Source organism: Photinus pyralis, unplaced genomic scaffold (genome assembly GCF_008802855.1).
Source record: "Photinus pyralis isolate 1611_PpyrPB1 unplaced genomic scaffold, Ppyr1.3 Ppyr1.4_LG7, whole genome shotgun sequence".
In the NCBI taxonomy this organism is placed as follows: Eukaryota; Metazoa; Arthropoda; class Insecta; order Coleoptera; family Lampyridae; genus Photinus; species Photinus pyralis.
This window is the reverse complement of record NW_022170738.1, coordinates 16,353,102-16,375,522: the sequence shown is the minus strand read 5'-3', so window position 1 is coordinate 16,375,522 and position 22,421 is coordinate 16,353,102. Positions and strand designations below refer to the sequence as shown.

Here is a 22,421-nt window from a genome sequence, read left to right as displayed (position 1 = left end):
TGTTAAATTTTGAAGTGCATAAGGACATATATTAGCTGTAGATACCTGTTTGGTGCAATATAAAGACATTTAGTTTGTGAATTTTGTGGATTTTCATAGCCGTGATTGAAAGGTTAGTTCATCAATTATATGCACTTTTGTATGTTAAGTATTTTTTTAGATGAGTGGCGGTAACACTAAAATTCCTCATCCTGGTGTAAATAAAATCTCAGTTTTTACGTTTCCCAAAGACCCTACCGTTCTTAAAGAATGGGTAAGAAAATGTTTCACATCCGGCAGCAAACTAAAATGTGCTGGGCTCCCACTGGTCAAAACGGCCAACGGATGAAAAAGTAGTGTCCCTGGCTGCAAACGTTTAAAAGCAGAGACACGAACTCTGCAAAGTGCAACGCAATTTCTGCTTCCACTGCACTTCAAGAAACAAAAAGCTCTCCACCTGCAGAACCAGGTCGCCTTGCCAGCGCGACCTCGCGCCACACTCCATCAGTCAGAAGACCTGCATCTGGGTTCATCCCAACGACAGAGCTCGCCGTGTGCACCTCGGTTACAGGTACAACCTGTATCTCCCAAAAGCAACATTAAAAGTATCGCAACACTCCTGCGTTCCTGGGTCCACAAATATATAATACTCTACCGCAATATATAAAGAGTTCTTGTAACCTGCAGCAATTTAAATGTCAACTTAAAAGTTACTTAAATGAAAATTGTTTTTACTCCATCGCTGAATATTTCAAATTTTGTAATGAAAAGTAGTATGTTGAATTGTCTATTTTATGTATCTATTGTTTGTCATAGTTTATTGTCTCATTAATTGTTTGTCATATACCTATACTTGACGCTTCCTATACAATATCGATAATTGTCAAAAGGAATTATAAATAAATCTAAATCTAAATCTACCACTTTGTACATACTATAAATATACATATTCCATAAAACGCAACAGCATTTTATTTGGCGTCATCCGCTAAAGAATGTTTAGAGTTTTAATTCCCAAAGGCTAGGTATGGGTACATAAGGGTGGTTCCTATTTTGTAGATCGCGGAATTTTATCCATTTCCACCTCTAAAATTAATTTGATTGCATTTTCACAAGTCCTCGTGCAATGTAAAATAGATTTCCAATATAAGATCCACCCTTATATACATATACCCATATAAATCCAAAAATATACTGCAAAAACTAAATTTTTTACCCCTTTTATTAGCATTGTAACCTATGAGCAATTTTAAATGTGTATTCTGGATGACGTTTTCTCGCCTTCAAAATGCAAGCATTCTATTGGTTTAGAGTTACCAGACAACCTTTCTAATAAAACAACCTTGACCGATCCCATATCCCAATGTATTGCTTAAAATGCTCCCTAATTTTTGCAATTAATTCCTAAAGTATGAATGTGACGAATATTTTCTAGATTTATTAAACATATATTAAAGGACAAAATATCAGTTTATATTGTACGGAAACTATGCTCTGTACATCTATCTACCTAATACATATTTTTCCGATCATATACATAGGCTAGTCAAAATAGGTGGTTAAGGTAGAAAAAATTAGTAACAAAGTGATCTCTGCGGAAATGAGTACCCAATAGGGTCCTTATTAACCCCTCAAAAATCGCACTTTGTCGCATTGGTGGAACTTGGAAAAAAATGGCCGCCATCTTGATTTTTTCGAATTTATTAAATATTTCGTAAAGTATACATTATATCAAAAAAACTCAAGAGACTTTTTTTATGGAGAATCAAAAGTTACCTATAATAAAAAGTTTAAGTCTATTGATCAAAAAACAAAAAAGTTATTGAAATTTATATGATTTGGGTAATTATCACATCTGTGTCGAGACTTAGATGTATTTCAAGAACTTAATGCAGATATAGCAGTTTTAATTAAATCAGGACTTAAAATTATTTTAAATCTGTACCGGTGTCCAAAGAAGATTCATGATTTAATGTAGCAGGTAAGTAGAGGGAGGCAAATAATTGAATGTTTTTATTTTCATTAGGTTATCGGCTCACTAGAGTCGTTTATATATTTTAGCAAGGTCTGATATATGATGAAGTGAGCTTCGAAATCGATAACCTAAAGAAAATAAAAACATTCAATTATTTGCCTCCCTCTATGTGCCTGCTACATTAAATATATCCAAATAATTCACATGGACATCAATAAAAAAAAAAAAAGATTCGTGATATTAATGTGCTGTTTGGCAGCTTCTTCGGTTGGTGGTAGTGAGACTAAACACATTTCTGAATTTAAGCTTTGCCTTGAAGTCATTCGCATATATAGTGTGTGACGTAACTGGTTAATATCATGAATCTTCTTTGGACACCAGTACAGATTTAAAATAATTTTAAGTCCTGATTTAATTAAAACTGCTATATCTGCATCATGCAAGTTCTTGAAATATATCTAAGTCTCGACCAATGAATAAAGAATATCATTGGTCTCGACACAGATGTGATAATTACCCAAATCATACAAATTTCAATAATTTTTTTATCAATAGACTTAAACTTTTTTTATTATAGGTAACTTTTGATTCTCCATAAAAAAAGTCTCTTGAGTTTTTTTGATATAATGGCCCGTATGAATAAAAATAAGCAAATGCTTATACTTGCAAAATTCAAAGTAAATACTCGTAACTGCCCCTTCATGCAGGTCTGTTTAGCAGCACTGCACTGCGTCCTGTCCTGCTGCTCAGCAGCGCTGCTAAGTCGCCCAGTGGGAAGGAGCACTTACGAGTATTTACTTTGAATTTTGCAAGTATAAGCATTTGCTTACTTTTATTCATACGGGCCAATGTATACTTTACGAAATATTTAATAAATTCGAAAAAAATCAAGATGGCGGTCATTTTTTCCCAAGTTCCACTAATGCGACAACGTGCAATTTTTGAGGGGTTAATAAGGACCCTATTGAGTACTGATTTCCGCAGAGATCACTTTGTTACTAATTTTTTCTACCTCACTTGTATAAACCTGCTTAGATTGACCAGCCTAACACCCCTTGCTTATGAAATGGTGAATGAAGTTCAGAGGCAAAGCACGCCCCATTTAATTACATGTGCATCACCAGTTGCCTATATTCTCCAAATCCAAACCTTAAGTGCGAATAAACATGCGAGCATGTCGCGAATCGAGCACCGAACGAGCGGTTCGCGAACTGTTTTTTAGTTCGTTTTTAAGTTTTTATTTCGACGAGCAATGAGAAGCGAGCAACGAGCCGTAGGATAAACATACTTCGCTGCGAACAGCGACCAAACCTGTACCAATTAGTCTACGGTGCTCGTGCCCTGTGTACGTGTACGTGTACACACAGCTTCGAACCACGGAAAAATAAGCCAAACGGCGTTGCGAGCGCAATACGAATCCCTTTGTGTTCGCTCAAAAAACCGACAGGAGATGGATCGCCGCGAGCGTCGAACGAGCGGTTCGTGAATAGCTCGTTCGCCGCTCAAAACCCCTGATTAATGCGAACCGCTTGTTCGATGCTTGATTTGCGGCATGCTCGCATGTTTGTTTGCACCTTAACAGCGTCCACGAAATCGGAATCGATCTCTTTCGGGCCTTTAAAAATTTACGTGTTTATTAAGCGACAGAGCAAAGCGATGCACGCTTTGAGGGGAATCTATGGTGACCGTCTGTCCGTGAACACGATAACTGTCAAGCGCTTGGAACAATTCGGTTCAGACTTTGCGCAGTTGACCCTATATGCCACATGTCACAAGCCTATTGAAAATGAGTCAAATCCAATGACCCAGTAGGGTCACACTGAGGTACTTTCCCGCTTTTTTAGATCTGCTTTAGGGGTTTATTTACTTCGATATCGAAAGTGACCATACAGTTTCTTTTAAGGTTCAATTTCAGATTAAAGCTCTAGTTAAAGATTAAGTTTCAGGGAAAGATTCTTCATATTCACATTCAGATTCACACATAGATTCAAATTTAATTTTTCTCTAGAGAGTAGTACAGCTAACTCATTGCCACATTTCACTTTGTATTCTTTTGTCTTATTTGGACTATGATAAGCACTGTGTCAGCGATACTGGATAAAGGTTTACAAACACAAAACAAAACTTACCTCCTGCAATTGTTACAATGCAATTCTTTACAATATCATTAAGAGTCTTCATGACTTTCCTTGAATGCAAATAACACTGGTACAAGTTCTCTCCAATTTCTTTATTCAAACCCAAGTTAGTGACACTGGGATCGGGTGGTAGTTTCCGTTTAACTTGTTTTAAAGATTGCTGTATTTGATCGACGGTGGTAATAACATGTTGCATCAATAAAGCAATATCTCCAATGTTGGAAGACTAAAACATAGATGATTAAACACATTTCGCAGATACAAAACAAAGTTACTTCAGAGAAATTACGAATGACCATAGCATCGGTATTTAGGCCTTCGCAGGCGCAAGTGAGCGCCCTTATGTTATCATTTAACAAAACTGTATGATTCTGGTGACTGTCTAGCCCCAAAAGAATGGGGTATAAAGTGTTAAAGTAGTTGACGCATCTCTCTATAGTTTCCGAATGAATATTTTCGTCCAATTGGTCGCGTTTAATGAGTTCAACGAAACCGTCGATAACCTTCTCTTGCGCCGCTATTTCCGGATAAGAAGCGCCAACCTTTAATAGCACTTCTGATTTGCACGTATTTAGAGCATGTTGATACTGGTGCAGAATTGTCTGAAACGTGAAATTGGAGAAGAATTTATGCACACCTCCCAACTAATTACCTGCAGCGCGTAAATATAATGAACAAATCGACATCTGAATGCATACTGCTCAACCGTGTGGCCCTTCAGAATAGCGACACGATCAATTTTTTCAACTGGAGGAAATTTACCGGAAATTTGACTGATGAGTATTTCCGATTTGTGTATTAGCCTCGGTATTAATAATAATGTTAATACTGCATCGTAGTCACCTGCAAAAAATAATAGTATTGACGAGTAATAAACAAAAACATACCTCCCCTATTCATGAATGTATCGGGTAAATATGAAGATAAATATTTGACTTGCTGCTGCAGTTGTTGCACGTCAATGCGTCTCAGTTCTAAATCAATTGCTTTGGTGTGCGCTTTAGTTTCAGTAAACATTTTCTTGAAGTCCATAATTTCTGGCAGCGCCGATACAGGTCGACTCGTTTCCTTTTCTAGGCGACTCTGGAGATCTTGCGATTGCTCTTGTAGTTTCTGTACCAACTCCCGAAATTTACTTATTGTCACTTCTCGATCCGATATTATTTCCAACGCAGCGTCACGATCTCGTAAAGCCTAAACAAACGAGTCGATGTGAGTTAAAAGTTAAAACTTTTTATGTATGTTCCAAAAATGGAAAGTAATTTGTACGGGTATGTAACTAAACAAAATTGCTGTGGCCAGTACAGATGCCATCCGCGCATGCGCGATTTTGCGCAAAAGTTTTCCGTTTCGCACTGTTTAGCTGGCAGTACAAACTGACACAAACAAGATTGTTTGATTCGGATTCTTGGTGCTTAAAACTGTGTATTTCCGTCAAAAAAGTAGCGGGGGGAGTCCACTTTTTAACCCAATTTATTTATTTATTGTCCCTCTCTTGCCTTTCCCCAGCTGCTCATGTGGCTATTATGGACCAGACAGAGATAAACAAAACACCAACTCCGCGGAAGAAGCTGAGGACTCCGCCGATCTCACTGCGTATTCCGGGATCAAGAGAATTGAAAAACAATTACCTTCACGGCCAACGTTATCCGGGACTCAACGCCGGAAGTTGAAGCTCCTCAAAAAGCAGTGCAAAGCTGCCATTCACTAAATCTAGTCTAAGGTTGCACCTAAGAGATACTGATCAGAGGTAGTATTCCTGAATAGGATACAAACGCGACCCACGTGAGATCCTACGTCAAGAATTTCAGTGATGCGATTCCTAGAAGCTTTGGAATGGCGTTTTTTCATCAAAACTCAAAGATTATGCTACCAAAAAGGAATCGAGGCGTACTAAAACTATAGAGACATCTATTAATGAGAAGCAGAATACCTAGAGTAAGAAATATTATGCTTTAACCAAATACCTTAATATATTAATACAGGAAACTCGCTATTGTTTGCATTTGCGTAAGCTGCGACATAACTGCGACACGAAAAAGAGCGCCACCTATGCGGCTCGGTGTAGAATGACGAAAAATTAAGGAGCAAATTAATTGTACTACTAAGGTTATTTAACATCTAAGATATATGATATTGCTAAATACCTTAATGTTATCAATTTATCCATAACAATAACAATAATAAAGCACTAAAACCATCAATAAAGTTTGAACCAAGTATGACAGCTTACTGTTGACACTCCCTACCGCAATGTCGTGGCGCTGTATTTGCGCCCGGTTTTCAACATCAGTTTCCCGTATTAATATATTAAGGTATTTGCTTTGCTTTAACCAATTAACCTACAGAAAGTGCTACTAATTCCATCTAAAATATGACATCGCCCGTGTATGTGAGTTTCAGGGTAAAACGAGTCTGTCCAAAGCACTGCCATATACAAAAGTGCCAAAAGATGTGGAAATGTGTGAAAAGTTGATGCTTGCGACATATGCAATTCCTAAAAGTTGATTTAACGATGTTTTAATTGAATGTCCCTATCCAACCAGCGTCGTTGCGGTTTAGAGTTCTACGTACGCTATACGATAGGGCGCCTAATCCTGAAAACAATACTTCGAGTCATGCGCCACCCAGTAGCTGAGCGACGACACATAAGAACCTCATCTCAAACAACAAGGTTTCGAGACCTGTATATACCCGTCCTCCGAAGTTATCCGATGAGACACAATTTGACTGTCAAAAGTTAAAATTACAAACGTCAACAAAACAGTCAAGGCAACAGTACCGCCAGCTGTTCTATGAATGTCACCCATTGACCCATTGACCTACACCCACCAAAGCAGGCATGTCAAACACGCGGCCCATAGCAATGTTTGCAAATTATAAAATTTAATTGTACCGTGTGTTCTATTTTGGTTGAGACCTTATTTTTTACTTTTTTAAGTAGTAGGCCATGGATTCATAGAGATTTTGTTCTGTTTATACTTTATTGTATCCATGGTAACTAACTCAGCCGATGTCAATCAATAAAAATAGCGGGCGGTAGAAACATGTCATTTTGAAAAATATGATATTTAATTTAAAGAAATATAGGATGATTCATCAATGTAATCACGGAAAAAAAAAGCAAAAAATTGACGTTAAATTACATGGTGTTGCATTTTAACTATATCAAGTTTGGGTCCAATCTCAGAAAAGGTAATTCAATTTTTTTTTACTACGCTACTGGATTTTTCGTAAAAATATCTAAAATAGACAGTTTTACCTTTTTTTCTATCGTACATCGGTAGTAACGTATGATTGATAACATCCTAAAAAGTCAACCTTTTCGTTTTTACCCTGCATCTAATAAGAAACAAACGCACTTAGTTGGATTGATTCTGTTTGTGATATTAAGTTTAACAAAAAAATGGCACAGGGTCCCGAAAACCGCACGTCTCTTATCTTTAAAAACAGCTGAGATACTCTGCAGTCTCAACCAAAATAGCACGCAGGGTATATTTTCATGATTTTATGATTATTTGTATTTTTTCGTTTTATTGTATTATTTTGCATACCTGAACTTTTTTATATGGCACGCAGCTGTATGTGGAAACCTTAAAATGGCCCTTGGGGATAAATGAGTTTGACATGCCTGCACCAAAGAAATGTCGTGCTACTCGATATCAGTCACGTGGACATACCTCACCATAGAAACAAGGTATAAAAGAGTTTGAATCGGCGCCTTACCACTACTCAATAAAGTAACAGGGTTTGTGTAGTCCTACCGCTTAATAAAAGTGTATCGCCTTTACGGATATAAGATTTGTTCAGTCAACTGCGTCAAGTTTCTCACATTAGACTTACAAAGTATCAATTATTGCATGTTATTAATATATAATAATATATAATGATTAAAAAAAAGTGATAACAATCTTCGCGTTTCCAAATAAGAATGAGACCTCTAGCGGCACCAAAAAGAACTTACAAATCTGATTAAATTTCTGAATTTAAAATGTGTCCAGTGCAATTTTGCAACTAATTATAATTATAAAAAGCATATGTCAATGCACAAAAATTTCAGGGTTGTAAAATGTGCACTGTGATTTCACAACCAATTATCCAGTTTCAAAACCCATTTGTTATTATAGAAGGACAAAACTTCCATAGATATAAAACGAGACATAAAATGTGCCCACTGTAGCAATTATGCTACAAATAGTAAAGGCAAATTTAAAAATCATCTGTTAACACATATGACTTCCAAGGATTTAAAATGCGCCCGGTGTAGACGCAACCAATAATAGAATAATACTTCTGCCCACTTATTAAAACACGCAACTTTAAAATGTAGCCAATGTAATTTTGTAAGCAATATAAATTTTTGGGATCACATGAGACTTCCAAGGATTGCAAATGTGACCAGTGTTTTTTATTGGTTCATTACACGCAATACTTCTAATTCCTATGGTATTTTCAAACTTGGCGGTGATTCTTGTCACGTCATTGGAATAAATACGTCATCTTCGCAAACTTGAATTTGCGTTCCTTTATAGCAGGACTCTCCAAACTACGGCCAGCAAGCCAAAATCTGGTCGGCTGTACTTGAAAGTTGTAGCTACTTTTATCAATTGGCCCGATCAGAAGTTTATATAGATATAGATACAAACAGGAGATGGCACTAGCAGTACTATGCCAATATAGCTTCGCATCATTTGACTGCTAACAAAGTCTGCAGAACTGATTGCAGGTTAATTTAAGAATACTGGTGAAAATATGATGTCGATATGTTCTGGCCCTTGAGAAATTGAATAGCAATTAATGTGGCCCTAAGTTTGAAAAATCTGGAGACCTCTATTTTATAGGCATACCTTGCCTTATTGTACCATGGTGCAGGACCACCAGCGCTCTTATAGCGTGGAAATACTCCTGCTGTACCGCTGTCAATAGTATTGACCTAAACACCTACCGCTGTTTCATAGTGTAGGAACACCACCACTCCTATAGCATGGAAATATCACAACGACCTAATGCCCCATTCACCTACAACTCCGAACAGGGACAAGAAACATCAAAGGAACGTTCTGAATGATAAGATCATACCAAGTAATATAGTTCGCTCAAAATAAACATTCCCAATAACAAAAACTCCGACAGAGCTGCATTTTGGTAGAGACCTTGGGTACACCAGTAGAAATAAAGTACCCATAGATCCCATCTGTGCTAACGAAGTTATTCAAGATCAAATGTCAAAATTTTCGGTTTTTTGGATTTTTCTCGAAACCGGTAGGTTTTATTAAACATGTAGCTCAGACAAAAATTGTAGATCATAAAATGAACTACAAAAATGATCCTTATACTTTTTTCTTTAAGAATCACCATTCCTAAGATATTGCCCTTTGAAGGAGTTACATTCTACACATTCCCACACCGCCGCCGGTGAGGTAGTATACTTGGCGCGTTTTTTAACGTGGTTTCCCCGGTAGGCCTATTCACGATCTGTTATGACGGATTTTTATGGGAAAATACTGTACTTACAGCATGAAGATTATTGATTTTGAAATTGCTATATAGATGATAGTTTAAACTGTAGATTTCTGTTAATATTTTAATCTGATTTGTACTCTTCAAATTTGACTTCAACAGTCCTGTCTTCTTAGATTTCTTCTTCCCGTTCTTCTTACTCGATGAAGGATCTTCATCCGCTTCATCGCCGCAAAATAAGCTCTTTTGATACTTGCATCAATCAAAGTTTCCATTCCACGACTAATAACTGTGAAGGCTGCCAGAGAGAGTGCGGTCTGCTATATTTGTATTGTATGTAAATGTATTGTACCTGTGAAACAGAGAGCGGTTGTAATATTTTACAGAAATCGCGCGGTCCTGCAGGTAGTAGATAAAGGACTGAGTATCTTTTGAGTGTATATTCTCTGAATTGTATATTTCATAAGTACATACAGTGAGGTTTTTTTAAATGCGAACATAGGAGTTTGCATGCAATGTAATTTCCCTATGTTCGATTTTAAAAAAAACACATCAATCTATGAGATGTGCGCGGTTCACATTCCCAAATCGCGCAACTTGTGTGACTATGAATAACAAGTCATAGTCTTTATGATGAAGAGCACTCGGTAAGATTTTTTTAAAGAAGCCATGTGTGGCCATAGCAACTTTAGGATACATTTTTCTTAAGCTTACGATCACTTGATCTCACAGGTCACGCACTGACACCACAACTCATTGTGAACCAACCTTCAATTATTTGTAGGTCATGTGCACCTGGTATTCTACTAATTTGATCTATTCAATACATAAATGAAAAATAAGAAAATAAATACCGAAAACAATTACAATAAATGTTCGAAGTGTCCTCCTTGACATTCTAAGCAATAACCTAACCGATTTCGTAATTAAATTGGACGGCTGTATTTTTAAAAATATGACAGCTGTCAATTGTATCTACTACTCATTTGAACTACTCTATAGATTGATGTGTTTTTTTTTAAATCGAACATAGGGAAATTACATTGCATGCAAACTCCTATGTTCGCATTTAAAAAAAATTCACTGTATAAAAGACACAAATAGGCACTTTTATTTGTCAAGTGCCTGACTGTGTATATACGTGGCATTTGTACGCATATCATGTGGAATGTAAATCCTTCAACCCTTAGAACGGCGATACCTTATGAGAAAAAGTATAAGAACTATTTTTATATATAATTTTGTGATCTACAATTTTTGTCTGAACTATATGTTTGCTAACAGTCACAGTTGTCGAGAAAAATCCAAAAAATCGAACCTTTGACCTTGAATAACTTTTAGCACACATAGTATATCTATTCGGACTTTTGGCCCTTTATTTCTAATACCGTACCCAAGGTCTCAACCAAAATTCAGCTGTCGGAGTTTTTGTTCTTTGATCAGTATTTTTACGTCTATTTGACCGGGCTAATAAATTAAAAATGATCTTGACAACGCGTGGATTGTGTAATTACAATGCTAGTGCGTTCTAATTGTCAAGAATCAATATCTAAACAAATGATGTTGCAAACGTTCGATGCAAATGCACCAAAACTATTTCGTATATTACCTCACGCGTAGCACCATGAGCCAGATCTAACTCCTCCCTTAAATCTGCTTCAAGCTCCGCATTACTCTCAACCAGTTCGTCGTTCATATCTTGCAAAGCCTCCAGCTCACGGATTTCCTCCTCCAGTTTCACCACTTTGTCCTCCAACGTTAACTTTTGATCTCCCAAAATAACTACCATCTCCTCGGCGCCTAAAGCGGCGTCGACCTGCTCCTGTAAATCGGCGATCTGCTGCTCCATCTGCTCGACCCTTGAACTCAATTTTTCCTTCGTCCTACCCAATTCTGCTATTTCCGAATTTTTCTGATCGATCTCTTTAATCAACTTTTGGCTCCCGTGCTTCTCGTGGGCAGAGAGATCGCGCATTTTAACGAGAGTTTCTCGCAACCGCTCATTTTGTTGGGTGAGCTGTTTCAAGTCGTAGGACGACGGCGACGCTTCACCGCCAGATATTCCTCCTATGGATTTGTGATTAAGTGTTCCAACTGTAATGCAACTTACCTGCTCGTTCTTGCATTTCGGTCTTTAAGATTTCCAGGTCCAAGGTAACCTCTTCCAGCTTTTCCTTGCAAGCATCCAATTCGAGTTGAAGCGTTTCCGCCTTTTCCTCCGCCATTTCTTTGTCGAGCGTCGCCATTTCTATAGTGTCGGCAAGATCCGCCATTTCCTCCGCGTGCAGCTCTCGCGCCTCGATCGCCTCTCTTGCTTCCAACTTTGCCTTTTGCAACTCCCTCTGGAGACTTGCCTGCGACTCCATGATTTTGTTTTTGAATTCGAGCAAGTGCTCCAACTGCAAAGTGACAAACATCAATCAACGGAGTCGAAAACTACCACCAACATACCTGAATCTTGTGTTTGTCATAGTCTTTTAATTTCTCTTTATCTTCGTGCCTTTTAATGCGCAAGGTCTCCAATTTTTCTTCGAGATCTTTAATTTGCAAACTTCGATTGTCAACTTCTTGCTGTAACTGCAACTGAGAAAGCTTTTCCTCGACCCCACTCGGAGGAGCGGTACTAGTAATAACTTGACCCGGGGTAAATTGGGGTTTCAAAGTTTCCACAAAACCAGTCTGAAATTGAGAATTCTCGAGATTTTATTGTAAATACTACACACACACACACCTCTATGAATGATGCCCGTTTTGGTATTTGACTTGGTTGCTCAGTATCTGCAGACTTTTCAACAACAGGAGATGCCAAGTAACTTCTACTGTCGACCAATGATTGACGACTACCTGTTAATGACTGACGACTTCCAGCTAGAGATTGCCGACTACTTGCCAGAGATATTCGAGAGCTGCTAGAAAATCTCTAGATTAGTAATGATAAGTAACTCACTGATCAGTAGATACTCGAGCATTGCAAATTAGCCTATTCTATGGTGAGATAGTCAAAATAAAAACTGAAGGTATGTTTGTGAAAGTTACAAATCAATAGGTGAAATTACTAACAAATTGAAAATTGATGACAATATGAAAACATCAAAAGTAGATTTTACTTTAGACCTTCATACTTTCCATCACGATTAAATAAGAAAGCCGTACTGTGCTAAAAATTCTACATAAATAAAAAAGGTGTACCTCGATGCTGACAATGAAGATATACTTTTTTGAGGAGATTTTCTTCGCACTCTGTCCAAGCAGCAAAGGATACAAAATGAAGAAATGAAATTTTGTAAATACTACAAAGAATTAAATGCTTTCATCGTTATTTTAAAATGTTCAATATCTGTATGTGATAATTGCAACATGTGCGCCTGAGTGAACGATATTAAATCTACAGTCAAATTCTTACGGTTATGGTTGACACACCATAATATCGCACAATAGTAAAACAACGTATAATGTCTATATTACTTCTTACAGAAAATCCAAGAGAATACTGTACAAGTAATAGTGCAGTGAAGTAGATTAGGCAAATTTGATAGGCAACAAAGCTGAGGTCAGTCTGGACACAATCAGTTACAGGCAATTAGAATCAACGATTAGATCGGTACGCGTCAACTCGCCAAGGGCGACTCGCCACCGACTGACTCGCCAACGGGACAACTCGCCAACGGGACAACTCGCCAACGCGACAACTCGCCAACGGGACAACTCGCCAAAGCGACAACTCGCCAACGGACGACTCGCCACTGCGACAACTCGCCAACGAAATATTTTTCCCTGTTTAATGTGTCGTGTCTACAATTTTTCGATAAACTTTTTTTACAAAATTAGGGAAATTGACTATTGCATTTGTGGGATGCATTTGTATGACACATTAAACAGGAAAATATTTCGTTGGCGAGTTGTCGCAGTGGCGAGTTGTCCGTTGCCGAGTTGTCGCATTGGCGAGTTGTCCCGTTGGCGAGTTGTCGTGTTGTCTCATTGGCTAGTCGGTCGGTGGCGAGTGGTCCGGTGGCGAGTCGCCCTTGGCGAGTTGACCGTGTCCCGATTAGATTACCCTCGTTTGCAAATTCCAATTTATATTATGTTACCGTTTTTTTTCCCTTTACTGATTTAGATTCCGCTTAGGTAACCTTCGATTCGTACTTTTATTTAATTTTTTTGCTCATAATCTAAATTTAGTATCCTTACGCCATCTAGGTATCTTCTTTGTAATCCGTTTTAGATGCAAGTTAATTCCTGTAGTAAATTTGTTATTGTCTTAGTATAGATTCCTTATTACATATAGTTCTTTGTTTTGTCGTTAGAACAATCCTAGTGTTATAAGTTTATTATACGATACTTCTTTGTCTTGTTGATAGACCGCACGCTGTGTAACTTTCTGCACCTAATTCTATCCCTTCTTTAGGTTTATCTTGCTCGCGCAGTTATATTTCTTTCATTTGTTTCAAATTAGTTATATGTGCATCATAAAGTGCTTTTCTTGAATTACCGTCACGTTTATGCTTTGATACTTGATATTATACGAGAAATCCGTGGTCGAACAAAACTTTTGCTAGTGTAAAAAAGTCATTCGAAATATTGATCCTTATTGAGTATTAATTACAGTTTTTATATCCGATTGTCTCCGTGTCATACGTTAGCATTGCTATTTCGCAATATTTTATGTGTAGCGCGATTCACTACTCCTTTTGTTTGTTTGTTTGTGTTTTTGTCTGTTACAGATTTGCAGTACGCGCTTTTCTTACGGCCGCTACGACCAGAATTCAAACGTAATTTTTTTTATTTCGTCGACTCCTTCATTAACGTTTGATTACATACTGGTTTTCGATAAAATCTTTTAAACAAGTTGCCCAAACATTTAATCAAACTGCCACCGAAAGACTTCAAAATAGTTATAAAAAATTTATTAATTACAAAAGCATATTATTATTAACGGGTAGACAAGGACGTTCCAATCAAAAAACACACTCAACTTCAAAATGAGTCACGTTGTACAACACACTTACAAACTAAACTTCTTCAATCTTCAAACTCACTTTAGACGATACTTTTAATACTGGCCGCGACTTCAAATGAAAACTAGCTGGCCGTGACTCGTGGCAAAAAATGAAACGTAGTCCCGCTCTCAACTCAAAAAGTCAATTTAAATTAACCGCACTATGGCCCTAAACGCGGCATAAAGCGACGCTATCCCTGTTCACGTCTTATTTAAAGCGAAACCCTTCTTCTTAAAATTATAACAACCAATCATACGCAGTTGACAACAGAAAATATTCCCTCAACTTACGTTAATAGACGAAAATAATAGAGGTCGAATAATTTTACTAAACAATTTCTTATCAGACATTAAGACAGAAATCCAAACTTAATTTCTAGGAAAAATTAAAATTCATCTCTTTTAACTACACAGAAAAGGCGATAAATCACATCCACCTGTCAATTAAATTAAGCATTTACAATTGATAGCAGATAAAGACTGATACACAATTCTCAGAAATTTCTACATTAAATAAAATAAAAAAGTAAACAAAAACAACCTCGACCGTTTTCTCGTATGACAATAATTTCCATGCTGTTACATAGACCAACGACAAATAATAAAATTTAATTATGAATGTTAATTACACAAAAGGAAATCGCCCTTGTCCATCTTAATTAACATGTCCGAAAATGTCATCCTCCCAGATGAAATAAACACAGCAATATATTACAGTATCCTATTTGTAATATTTTTGAGATCATTGATTAAATCACCTCGATAGTGACGTCAATTATTCTTTATGTTCTATCTCTATCAAGTATTTTATTTCTTTAGCTTGCCAAAACCAGAACAAGATTTTTTAGTCTGCGTTGTTTTTCCCTTTCACCTGGACCCACCTTTATCAGCATAAAATTCAGCATAACTTTACCCCTCGCTTTACCCATTCAAGCGACTTTGTATCTGTTACGGGTTAGAAGATCCCCATAGTGAAAATGAAACAAAAATTAGCAATATTTCCCAAACTATTATTGAATGGGTCATAATGGGCGATTCACTACTGTATAAGACAGACATAAAGAAATACAAAGTGATAAATTTTATAATTCCTAAAAATGTAAATAACATTAGTTAAAGTTAAGAGGTGGGTCCCAAAATTGGAAATTTTTGTTAGATGGGTCAGAACTCAGTCAACTTTGAGAACCACTGCCATATAGTAAAATAAGTCCATACCTATGTACGCGTATCATGTACAGGGAAAGGAACAAAATATTACTATCTAGCCCTTAGATGAAAATATCAAAAAAATCCTATGAACGTGGGTCCGCAAACGCTTCGTTCTCGAGATATGATTTTTTGCGTGATTCTTTGGCTTCATATAGCTTGAGGTAGGTAGTTATTGCAATCAGCACTTTTTAGACAAAATTTCATCAAATATCGACGTTTTAGATAATTTCAGCGAGATAAACTAACGTCAAAAGCGATTACCAACAGGTTACTTGAACCATTGTATTTATTAAATACAATGCTTGAACGTTTGCAATTTCGGGTAATTGAGATAACATTTGCTTAGCGATTCCTTGATCTTAGATACAATGTAATAGATCCATTCCATCTAATCGAAACCGGGTGTTTGCATTTCATCCAGAACACGGTCCTTATTTAAATATGATCACCCCAATGCTCATAACGTACAAAGAGAAATACATCCAAAAACCACACCACCAAAATCAGACCTAATTCCAATTAATTCGAACTTACGTACCCCATTAATAAATGGGTTTCGGATTACGATATATGTAAAACAAAAATAGGTAATTTAAATTAAACCGTATGGCATAACCTAAAAAGAAATGTGTTCTCAAAAAGGAATTCTATGAAAACTTTACCTAAAGAAGATACTGCCACCACGCCATTCGCGTGAAGACGCTTAGGTAGTTAATTTAAAGAATTTTATCGTGATGACTCTGGAATTTTCCCATTCAAATCAACATTTTTCGCAAAGCTCTACCTGCCATTTCAATAACAAAATCAAAGGTGATATAATCTCAATGCCAATGGTACCAACTACTCCTAACGCACTAAGAGCGCATTCAGTCAGTTACTTAAACAAAGAGTACATTCAACGGAACGTTACAAATTTAACCCAGCTGATACCACCAACTGTGAATCTGATTAAGATTTCCTGATATTCCACTCTAATGCAACCCCAGACTGAGCAAGAGAGAACCAAACAATATCACCGGGACTAACAGATACCCTACAGGTCCAAACAGTTTCTTCATCTTCCTCATATGACAGCGATGGTGAAGTAACCGATGCTGTGATCTTGGAAAGTCAATAATGAATGTATTTTCCTAAGACCTAAGGAGCTACTCTGAACCAGGGGGCAGCATATTCCGGTACATCTTTTTTAGCACCATCAAGAAATGGCACGAACCAGTTGGCTTACTATCTGTATTAAACATAAAATATCACTCATTTGGTCGTTTTGGACAGGAATACGGGAAATCTGTCTAAAAAAAATGTCTCAAGAAACCATCCTAACAAAAGAGACTCAGAGAGCAGCTAAAAGTCCTTTTTTGCGTGTTTCTACAAGATTAGATAGATTAGAGTCACATAACATAAAATATGGTTCTGTATGAGTCTGAGAGAACAAAGGGTAGCTTTTTACAGTTTGCTTATAATACTTTACTCACGCTGATACGATACCAACCAGTGTTGATTAACCTCATGATCACATCTTAGTGGTTTTCAACGCTTTTTAATTATCCGATTTAAACAATATTTTTTCCGAAAACTACCCCAGATTGGGGTAGGTATTGAAAATATTGTGATCTTGCGGAATTGGAATTTCTAATCGTGCCAGATCTCAAATTCACTAAGGCCGGATGTCAACCGAATCGGGGCGACGAGAATCGGTCCAACTGTAGTCGTATCCAGATTGATCGGGCCGACTAAAATTGGCAATTCATGTTCATAGGAAGATCGCCTTTCGAACGATTTTTATCGGGTTGACAGTTGACATTAAACAAAATGTCAAGTGAAGCAGTTGTCATGCTTTTGCACCACAGGCGAAAGATAATTCGCCGCCACAGTTATTGGGTTCTTCCGTACATAACTAATAAAAGAAACAGAGGTGCTTTCATTTGTGCCCATGAACTTGCGAATCATGAACACAAATTTAAATGCAGCACTTTTGATTATTATGACACACGACTGCCGACAAATGATCGTTCAAGAACGTCGGGTCGGGCGAAAATAGTCGGTTGCGATTTCGATCGGTCCCGACAAAAATCGAGCCTGTGGACAGGCTTCAATAGGAGCACACGCGCGCGATCTTTATCGGGCGATTCAAATCGCACCGATCTTGGTCGTTCCGATGCGGTGGACATCCGGCCTAATACTACATGTGGATCTAGGGTTACACATGTGAAACATCAAACATTAGCCAATAAAGAGCTACAGCGGGTTTTAAGCCAACCTTAAAATGTAACAACAGTGTAGTTTAAATAGTTGCGAGTCAAAAATTAGGATGGCACCAACCCCTCAATCTTCGCAATTGTTATAGGTAAGTACCTAAATGAAAATGAATGGACATGAAAATTGTAAAATCTGATGAAAGCATACAATCAATACCATGTTTAGCAACTTACGTGGTAGGTTTAGGTTTTGCAGCAATACTAGTTAGCATAAAAGTAGGGAACATTATGAAAGTTTAATAATATAATAGATAACCACTTACGCTTGTCGACCACGCGTTTTGGCCAAAGTGCTGTCTTCGGGACTGGTGATTTCAACAGGAATCGGCTTCCCCTCATCATCCAAAAATATAATTTGGCCCAATCGTACAAATGAGCCATAGTTTTCTTCACACTATTCAATAAAGACTTCATTTAACGCATAGCTGAAGTTAAGTTACCTTAAAATACTGTTGTCCTTTGACAGTGCCATTATTCTTTCCCTTAGGTTCGTCTAAGACGAGACCGATCCAAGTCCCGGTGGCGAAACCAGTCGGGCCGACGAAAGCTATTACGCCCTGCACATCGCGGTCCTTAACTTCAACTCGTTGGCCAACTTTTAAATAATCAGACATTTTTCTAGCTACCTAATGGAAGACATTCAAATTTTGTGAATAATCAAAATTAATTTTCAATAGCTATAACCTGTGAATATAATCACTCAACGTTAATAAATATTTAAATTCGGCATTTCAATTTTCCAAAAGTAAAGCAATTTGGCTTAAAACTTCCAAAAAGGTATTTGGCTCTGACAATTCTCTAACCTTAAAAACATTGAGTCAGATGACTAGTGCCAATGCCAAACCAAATTTTAAAAATCAATGGTACGTTAGTCATACAAATCAATTACTCTACAACTAAAGTTGCTTCATACATACCCATGAAACCTTAGAGAAAGAAAGAATGAGGAGTGATAATAATGATCGTAAAGTCATTGTATATGGTAAAGTAAAGCCCACAAACTAATCTGTAATTACCTGTGAAACGATATACTTTCCACTTTCGTGTGTTTTTTGGCTATCACCATTTAAATTCAATGGGGAAGAGGTTACGGAAAAGCACTATTGTGTATCTGTCGGTGAAATTTAGGTTTATTTGAGTATACAGGGTGTTACACGACCGTTCGAAAAAAAAAATCGGGTTGTAGAGGGCATCAAAACAAGCACTTTTTCCAAATAAACCGAGGGTCCAACGTGTTTCGTTTGGGAGCCACCCCCCAAAGAGTGTTGAAATCTGCATTTCTTCTTTAATTTTTTTCTCAGCAACCATAATAGTTACAAAGTCGGGTGGCATGTCTTTGAATAGGTTTTTGGGTATGCTCTTTCCGATTTTGCAATTTTTTTTTCAAAATTCCTACCCCTAAAGGGCGCACCCCTAAACTAGGGTGCAAAAAAAAATTCTGATTTCGACGAAATTTGGTATCTGGGGTTTTTTTAACATGAAAATCACGAATCTGAAATTAGTTTTCGAAAATTCGAAAAAAAAAGTTCCACTGCAATTCTTGGCGGGACAACGAAAATAGAGATAATTCCACGAAATTTGTTGTGTACATACTAAACGAGTTAAGGAACAAAACTGTCGTACAGTTTTTTAAAATAACTTTTCAAACAAAAGTTATACTCATTTGAATGTTGGTCCTTCGGGTCGCGAAGTGTCCCAAGCCTACTAGTAAGCCATAATTTCGCATGTGTTGGTTGACTATGTCGCAAAAACAAAAGATTAACGGTTTGAGTCGATATTTTGTTATTTGGAATTAATTCGGTCATTAAATGATTAAAAAATTCGATGTATCGATTAAAACACCTACCAAGGTATCTTAAAGCGCTGTCGATTATTTATTATCTAAATAAGGTAGGGGAAAAAGTCAAATCACTTTCCGTATGATACTTTTTCACTATGATCAAAAATTTTCATAATCTTAGGTTGAAAAATAACTTCCAAAAGAACACGCTCCTTTTAAGGACAAATCGAAAAGGTACATTAAATTAATGTGAAGTTAGTTGTTATTTTTATTTCTTCCAATTATCAATTTACCTAAAAACAATGGAATGTTTACTTATTAGGTTCGTCCTTATTGTAAAACGTCAGTTACGTCGTTTTTTGTGTTGCGTTCTTTTTCTTCCGTTCTATTCGAGATGGATAGAAACTATTCGAATTTCGAATTGGCAAACATTCATTACATGTATGGGTTGGCTGATGGAAACTGTTTGGAGGCTCGACGATTGTACGGAGAGAGATTTCCTGACCGAAGGCTTCCTGGTAGTAGAGTGTTTTCTGAGGTGCATCGCCGCTTAGTAGAAACAGGATCCCTGAGTTATGCCGCACGGGCACGGCCAGTTGGTAGGAATGTTGAATTCGAAGAGCAGGTCCTACAAGAAGTTGAGGAAAATCCTTCCACTAGCACACGGGCTGTATCACGTGTAACTGGTACGAACCACGTCGCTGTATGGCGTGTGATGAAAGAACAACTACTGTACCCGTACCACATTCAAAAAGTACAGCAGCTGCATCCAACGGATTATGGTCTTAGAGTAGAGTTCTGCCATTTCATTGCAAGACGTCGTCGTGGGAACCCTGATTTTCATTCATCTACATATTTTATTTACGGATGAAGCCACGTTTCATCAAGATGGCTATGTTAATGTTAAGAACCGGCACGAATGGAGAGACGAGAACCCACATGCTGTCCTTCCTATAAGAAGTCAATGGAGATTCTCCATTAACTTGTGGGCAGGAATTGTAGGACAGCATCTTTTAGGGCCGTACATGCTGCCTCCACGAATGAATGGAGAGCAATATTTAAGGTTCTTGCAAGAAACCTTATTTGATTATTTGGAAGAGCTACCGCTGCAACTGCGTCAACGACTATGGTACCAACATGATGGCGCACCCCCCCACTTCAATCGTGCCGTCATCGATCACTTGAACGCTACTTTCCCCAATCGTTGGATCGGAAGAGGTGGTCCAGTAGCGTGGCCACCGAGATCGCCCGACCTTACGCCACTAGATTTTTTTTTGTGGGGGCACCTGAAAAATTTAGTGTATAGCGAAAATGGAATAATCGATTCGGTGGAAGAACTGGTTGCTCGCGTGATGGCAGCTTCAGAAGTTATTAAAACCAATCCTATGATGGTTTTGAAGTCGTCAAATTCTGTTCCAAGGAGATGCAGATTGTGCGTGGCTGCTGGCGGTGGCATTTTTGAAAATGTTGCATAAGCATATCGCTTCATTTTTGGAAGAAGTGAAGTCCGTTACTGATCACTAAAAACAAAAAAAGTTCTTTTCAGAACTGCCAAATGTTTTCTAGAAAAAATGAACCGTGACCTTTAAGATTATCTTCAACTGAATAAAACTTTTCCCCCACCTTATTTAGATAATAAACAATCGATCAGCGCTTTAAGATACCTTGGTAGGTGTTTTAATCGATACATCGAATTTTTTAATCATTTAATGACCGAATTAATTCCAAATAACAAAATACAGTTCGACAGTTTTGTTCCTTAACTCGTTTAGTATGTACACAACAAATTTCGTGGAATTATCTCTATTTTCGTTGTCCCGCCAAGAATTGCAGTGGAACTTTTTTTTTCGAATTTTCAAAAACTAATTTCAGATTCGTGATTTTCATGTTAAAAAACCCCAGATACCAAATTTCGTCGAAATCAGAATTTTTTTTGCACCCTAGTTTAGGGGTGCGCCCTTTAGGGGTAGGAATTTTGAAAAAAAAATTGCAAAATCGGAAAGAGCATACCCAAAAACCTATTCAAAGACATGCCACCCGACTTTGTAACTCTTATGGTTGCTGAGAAAAAAATTAAAGAAGAAAGGCAGATTTCAACACTCTTTGGGGGGTGGCTCCCAAACGAAACACGTTGGACCCTCGATTTATTTGGAAAAAGTGCTTGTTTTGATGCCCTCTACAACCCGATTTTTTTTTTTCGAACGGTCGTGTAACACCCTGTATATAATATTACATACACAAATGCAAGCTCGCACAAAAACATTACAATGAAATGCAAAGCAGATAAAATGTAAGTAGAGGTATTGTTCAAATGGTGCGCCAAGCGCGTGTACGTAAATGGAAAATGAAGATCATATACCTATATTTTTTAAACAGTTTGAAAATATAGTAGACTAGGGCTTGTAATCAATCAAAATGTTCGGTATCCTCGCGGTGTAATGAAAGCGGAAGTAAAAGGTATTCACTATTAATAGAAGCAAAAACACGAGTGTTTGCAATGCAGGACTATCAACTACACATATTCCTGTATGTACGATAAATATAATATGCACCACAATGCAGATTATACGTCGAAAACGAGTCCCACCATTGAATCTTTATGGGATCACGTGACAGATGTAACTAGTGA

At 37.4% G+C, this 22,421-nt stretch overlaps 1 protein-coding gene across 5 annotated transcripts in view; it reads right to left on the bottom strand.

The window, feature by feature from the left end:
* The window catches only part of LOC116175616 (dynactin subunit 1), a 24,246-nt gene extending 5,407 nt beyond the window's left edge, over positions 1-18,839 (bottom strand). Inside the window, exons 1-13 of one of the 5 annotated variants that reach the window (XM_031493829.1) lie at positions 18,697-18,839; positions 18,453-18,638; positions 18,276-18,406; positions 18,187-18,213; positions 12,742-12,792; positions 12,284-12,461; positions 12,004-12,231; positions 11,663-11,951; positions 11,162-11,619; positions 4,980-5,286; positions 4,745-4,935; positions 4,368-4,694; positions 4,084-4,318 (exon numbers count right to left, since the gene is read on the bottom strand). In XM_031493829.1, coding sequence (XP_031349689.1) covers positions 4,084-4,318; positions 4,368-4,694; positions 4,745-4,935; positions 4,980-5,286; positions 11,162-11,619; positions 11,663-11,951; positions 12,004-12,231; positions 12,284-12,461; positions 12,742-12,792; positions 18,187-18,213; positions 18,276-18,406; positions 18,453-18,626 — 2,596 coding nt within the window. In that variant the 5' untranslated portion in view covers positions 18,627-18,638; positions 18,697-18,839. The remainder of the gene's footprint in view (positions 1-4,083; positions 4,319-4,367; positions 4,695-4,744; positions 4,936-4,979; positions 5,287-11,161; positions 11,620-11,662; positions 11,952-12,003; positions 12,232-12,283; positions 12,462-12,741; positions 12,793-18,186; positions 18,214-18,275; positions 18,407-18,452; positions 18,639-18,696) is intronic. The other 4 variants (XM_031493830.1, XM_031493831.1, XM_031493832.1 and 1 more) reach the window with 4 other exon arrangements.
* Between the last annotated feature and the right edge of the window lie 3,582 nt (positions 18,840-22,421).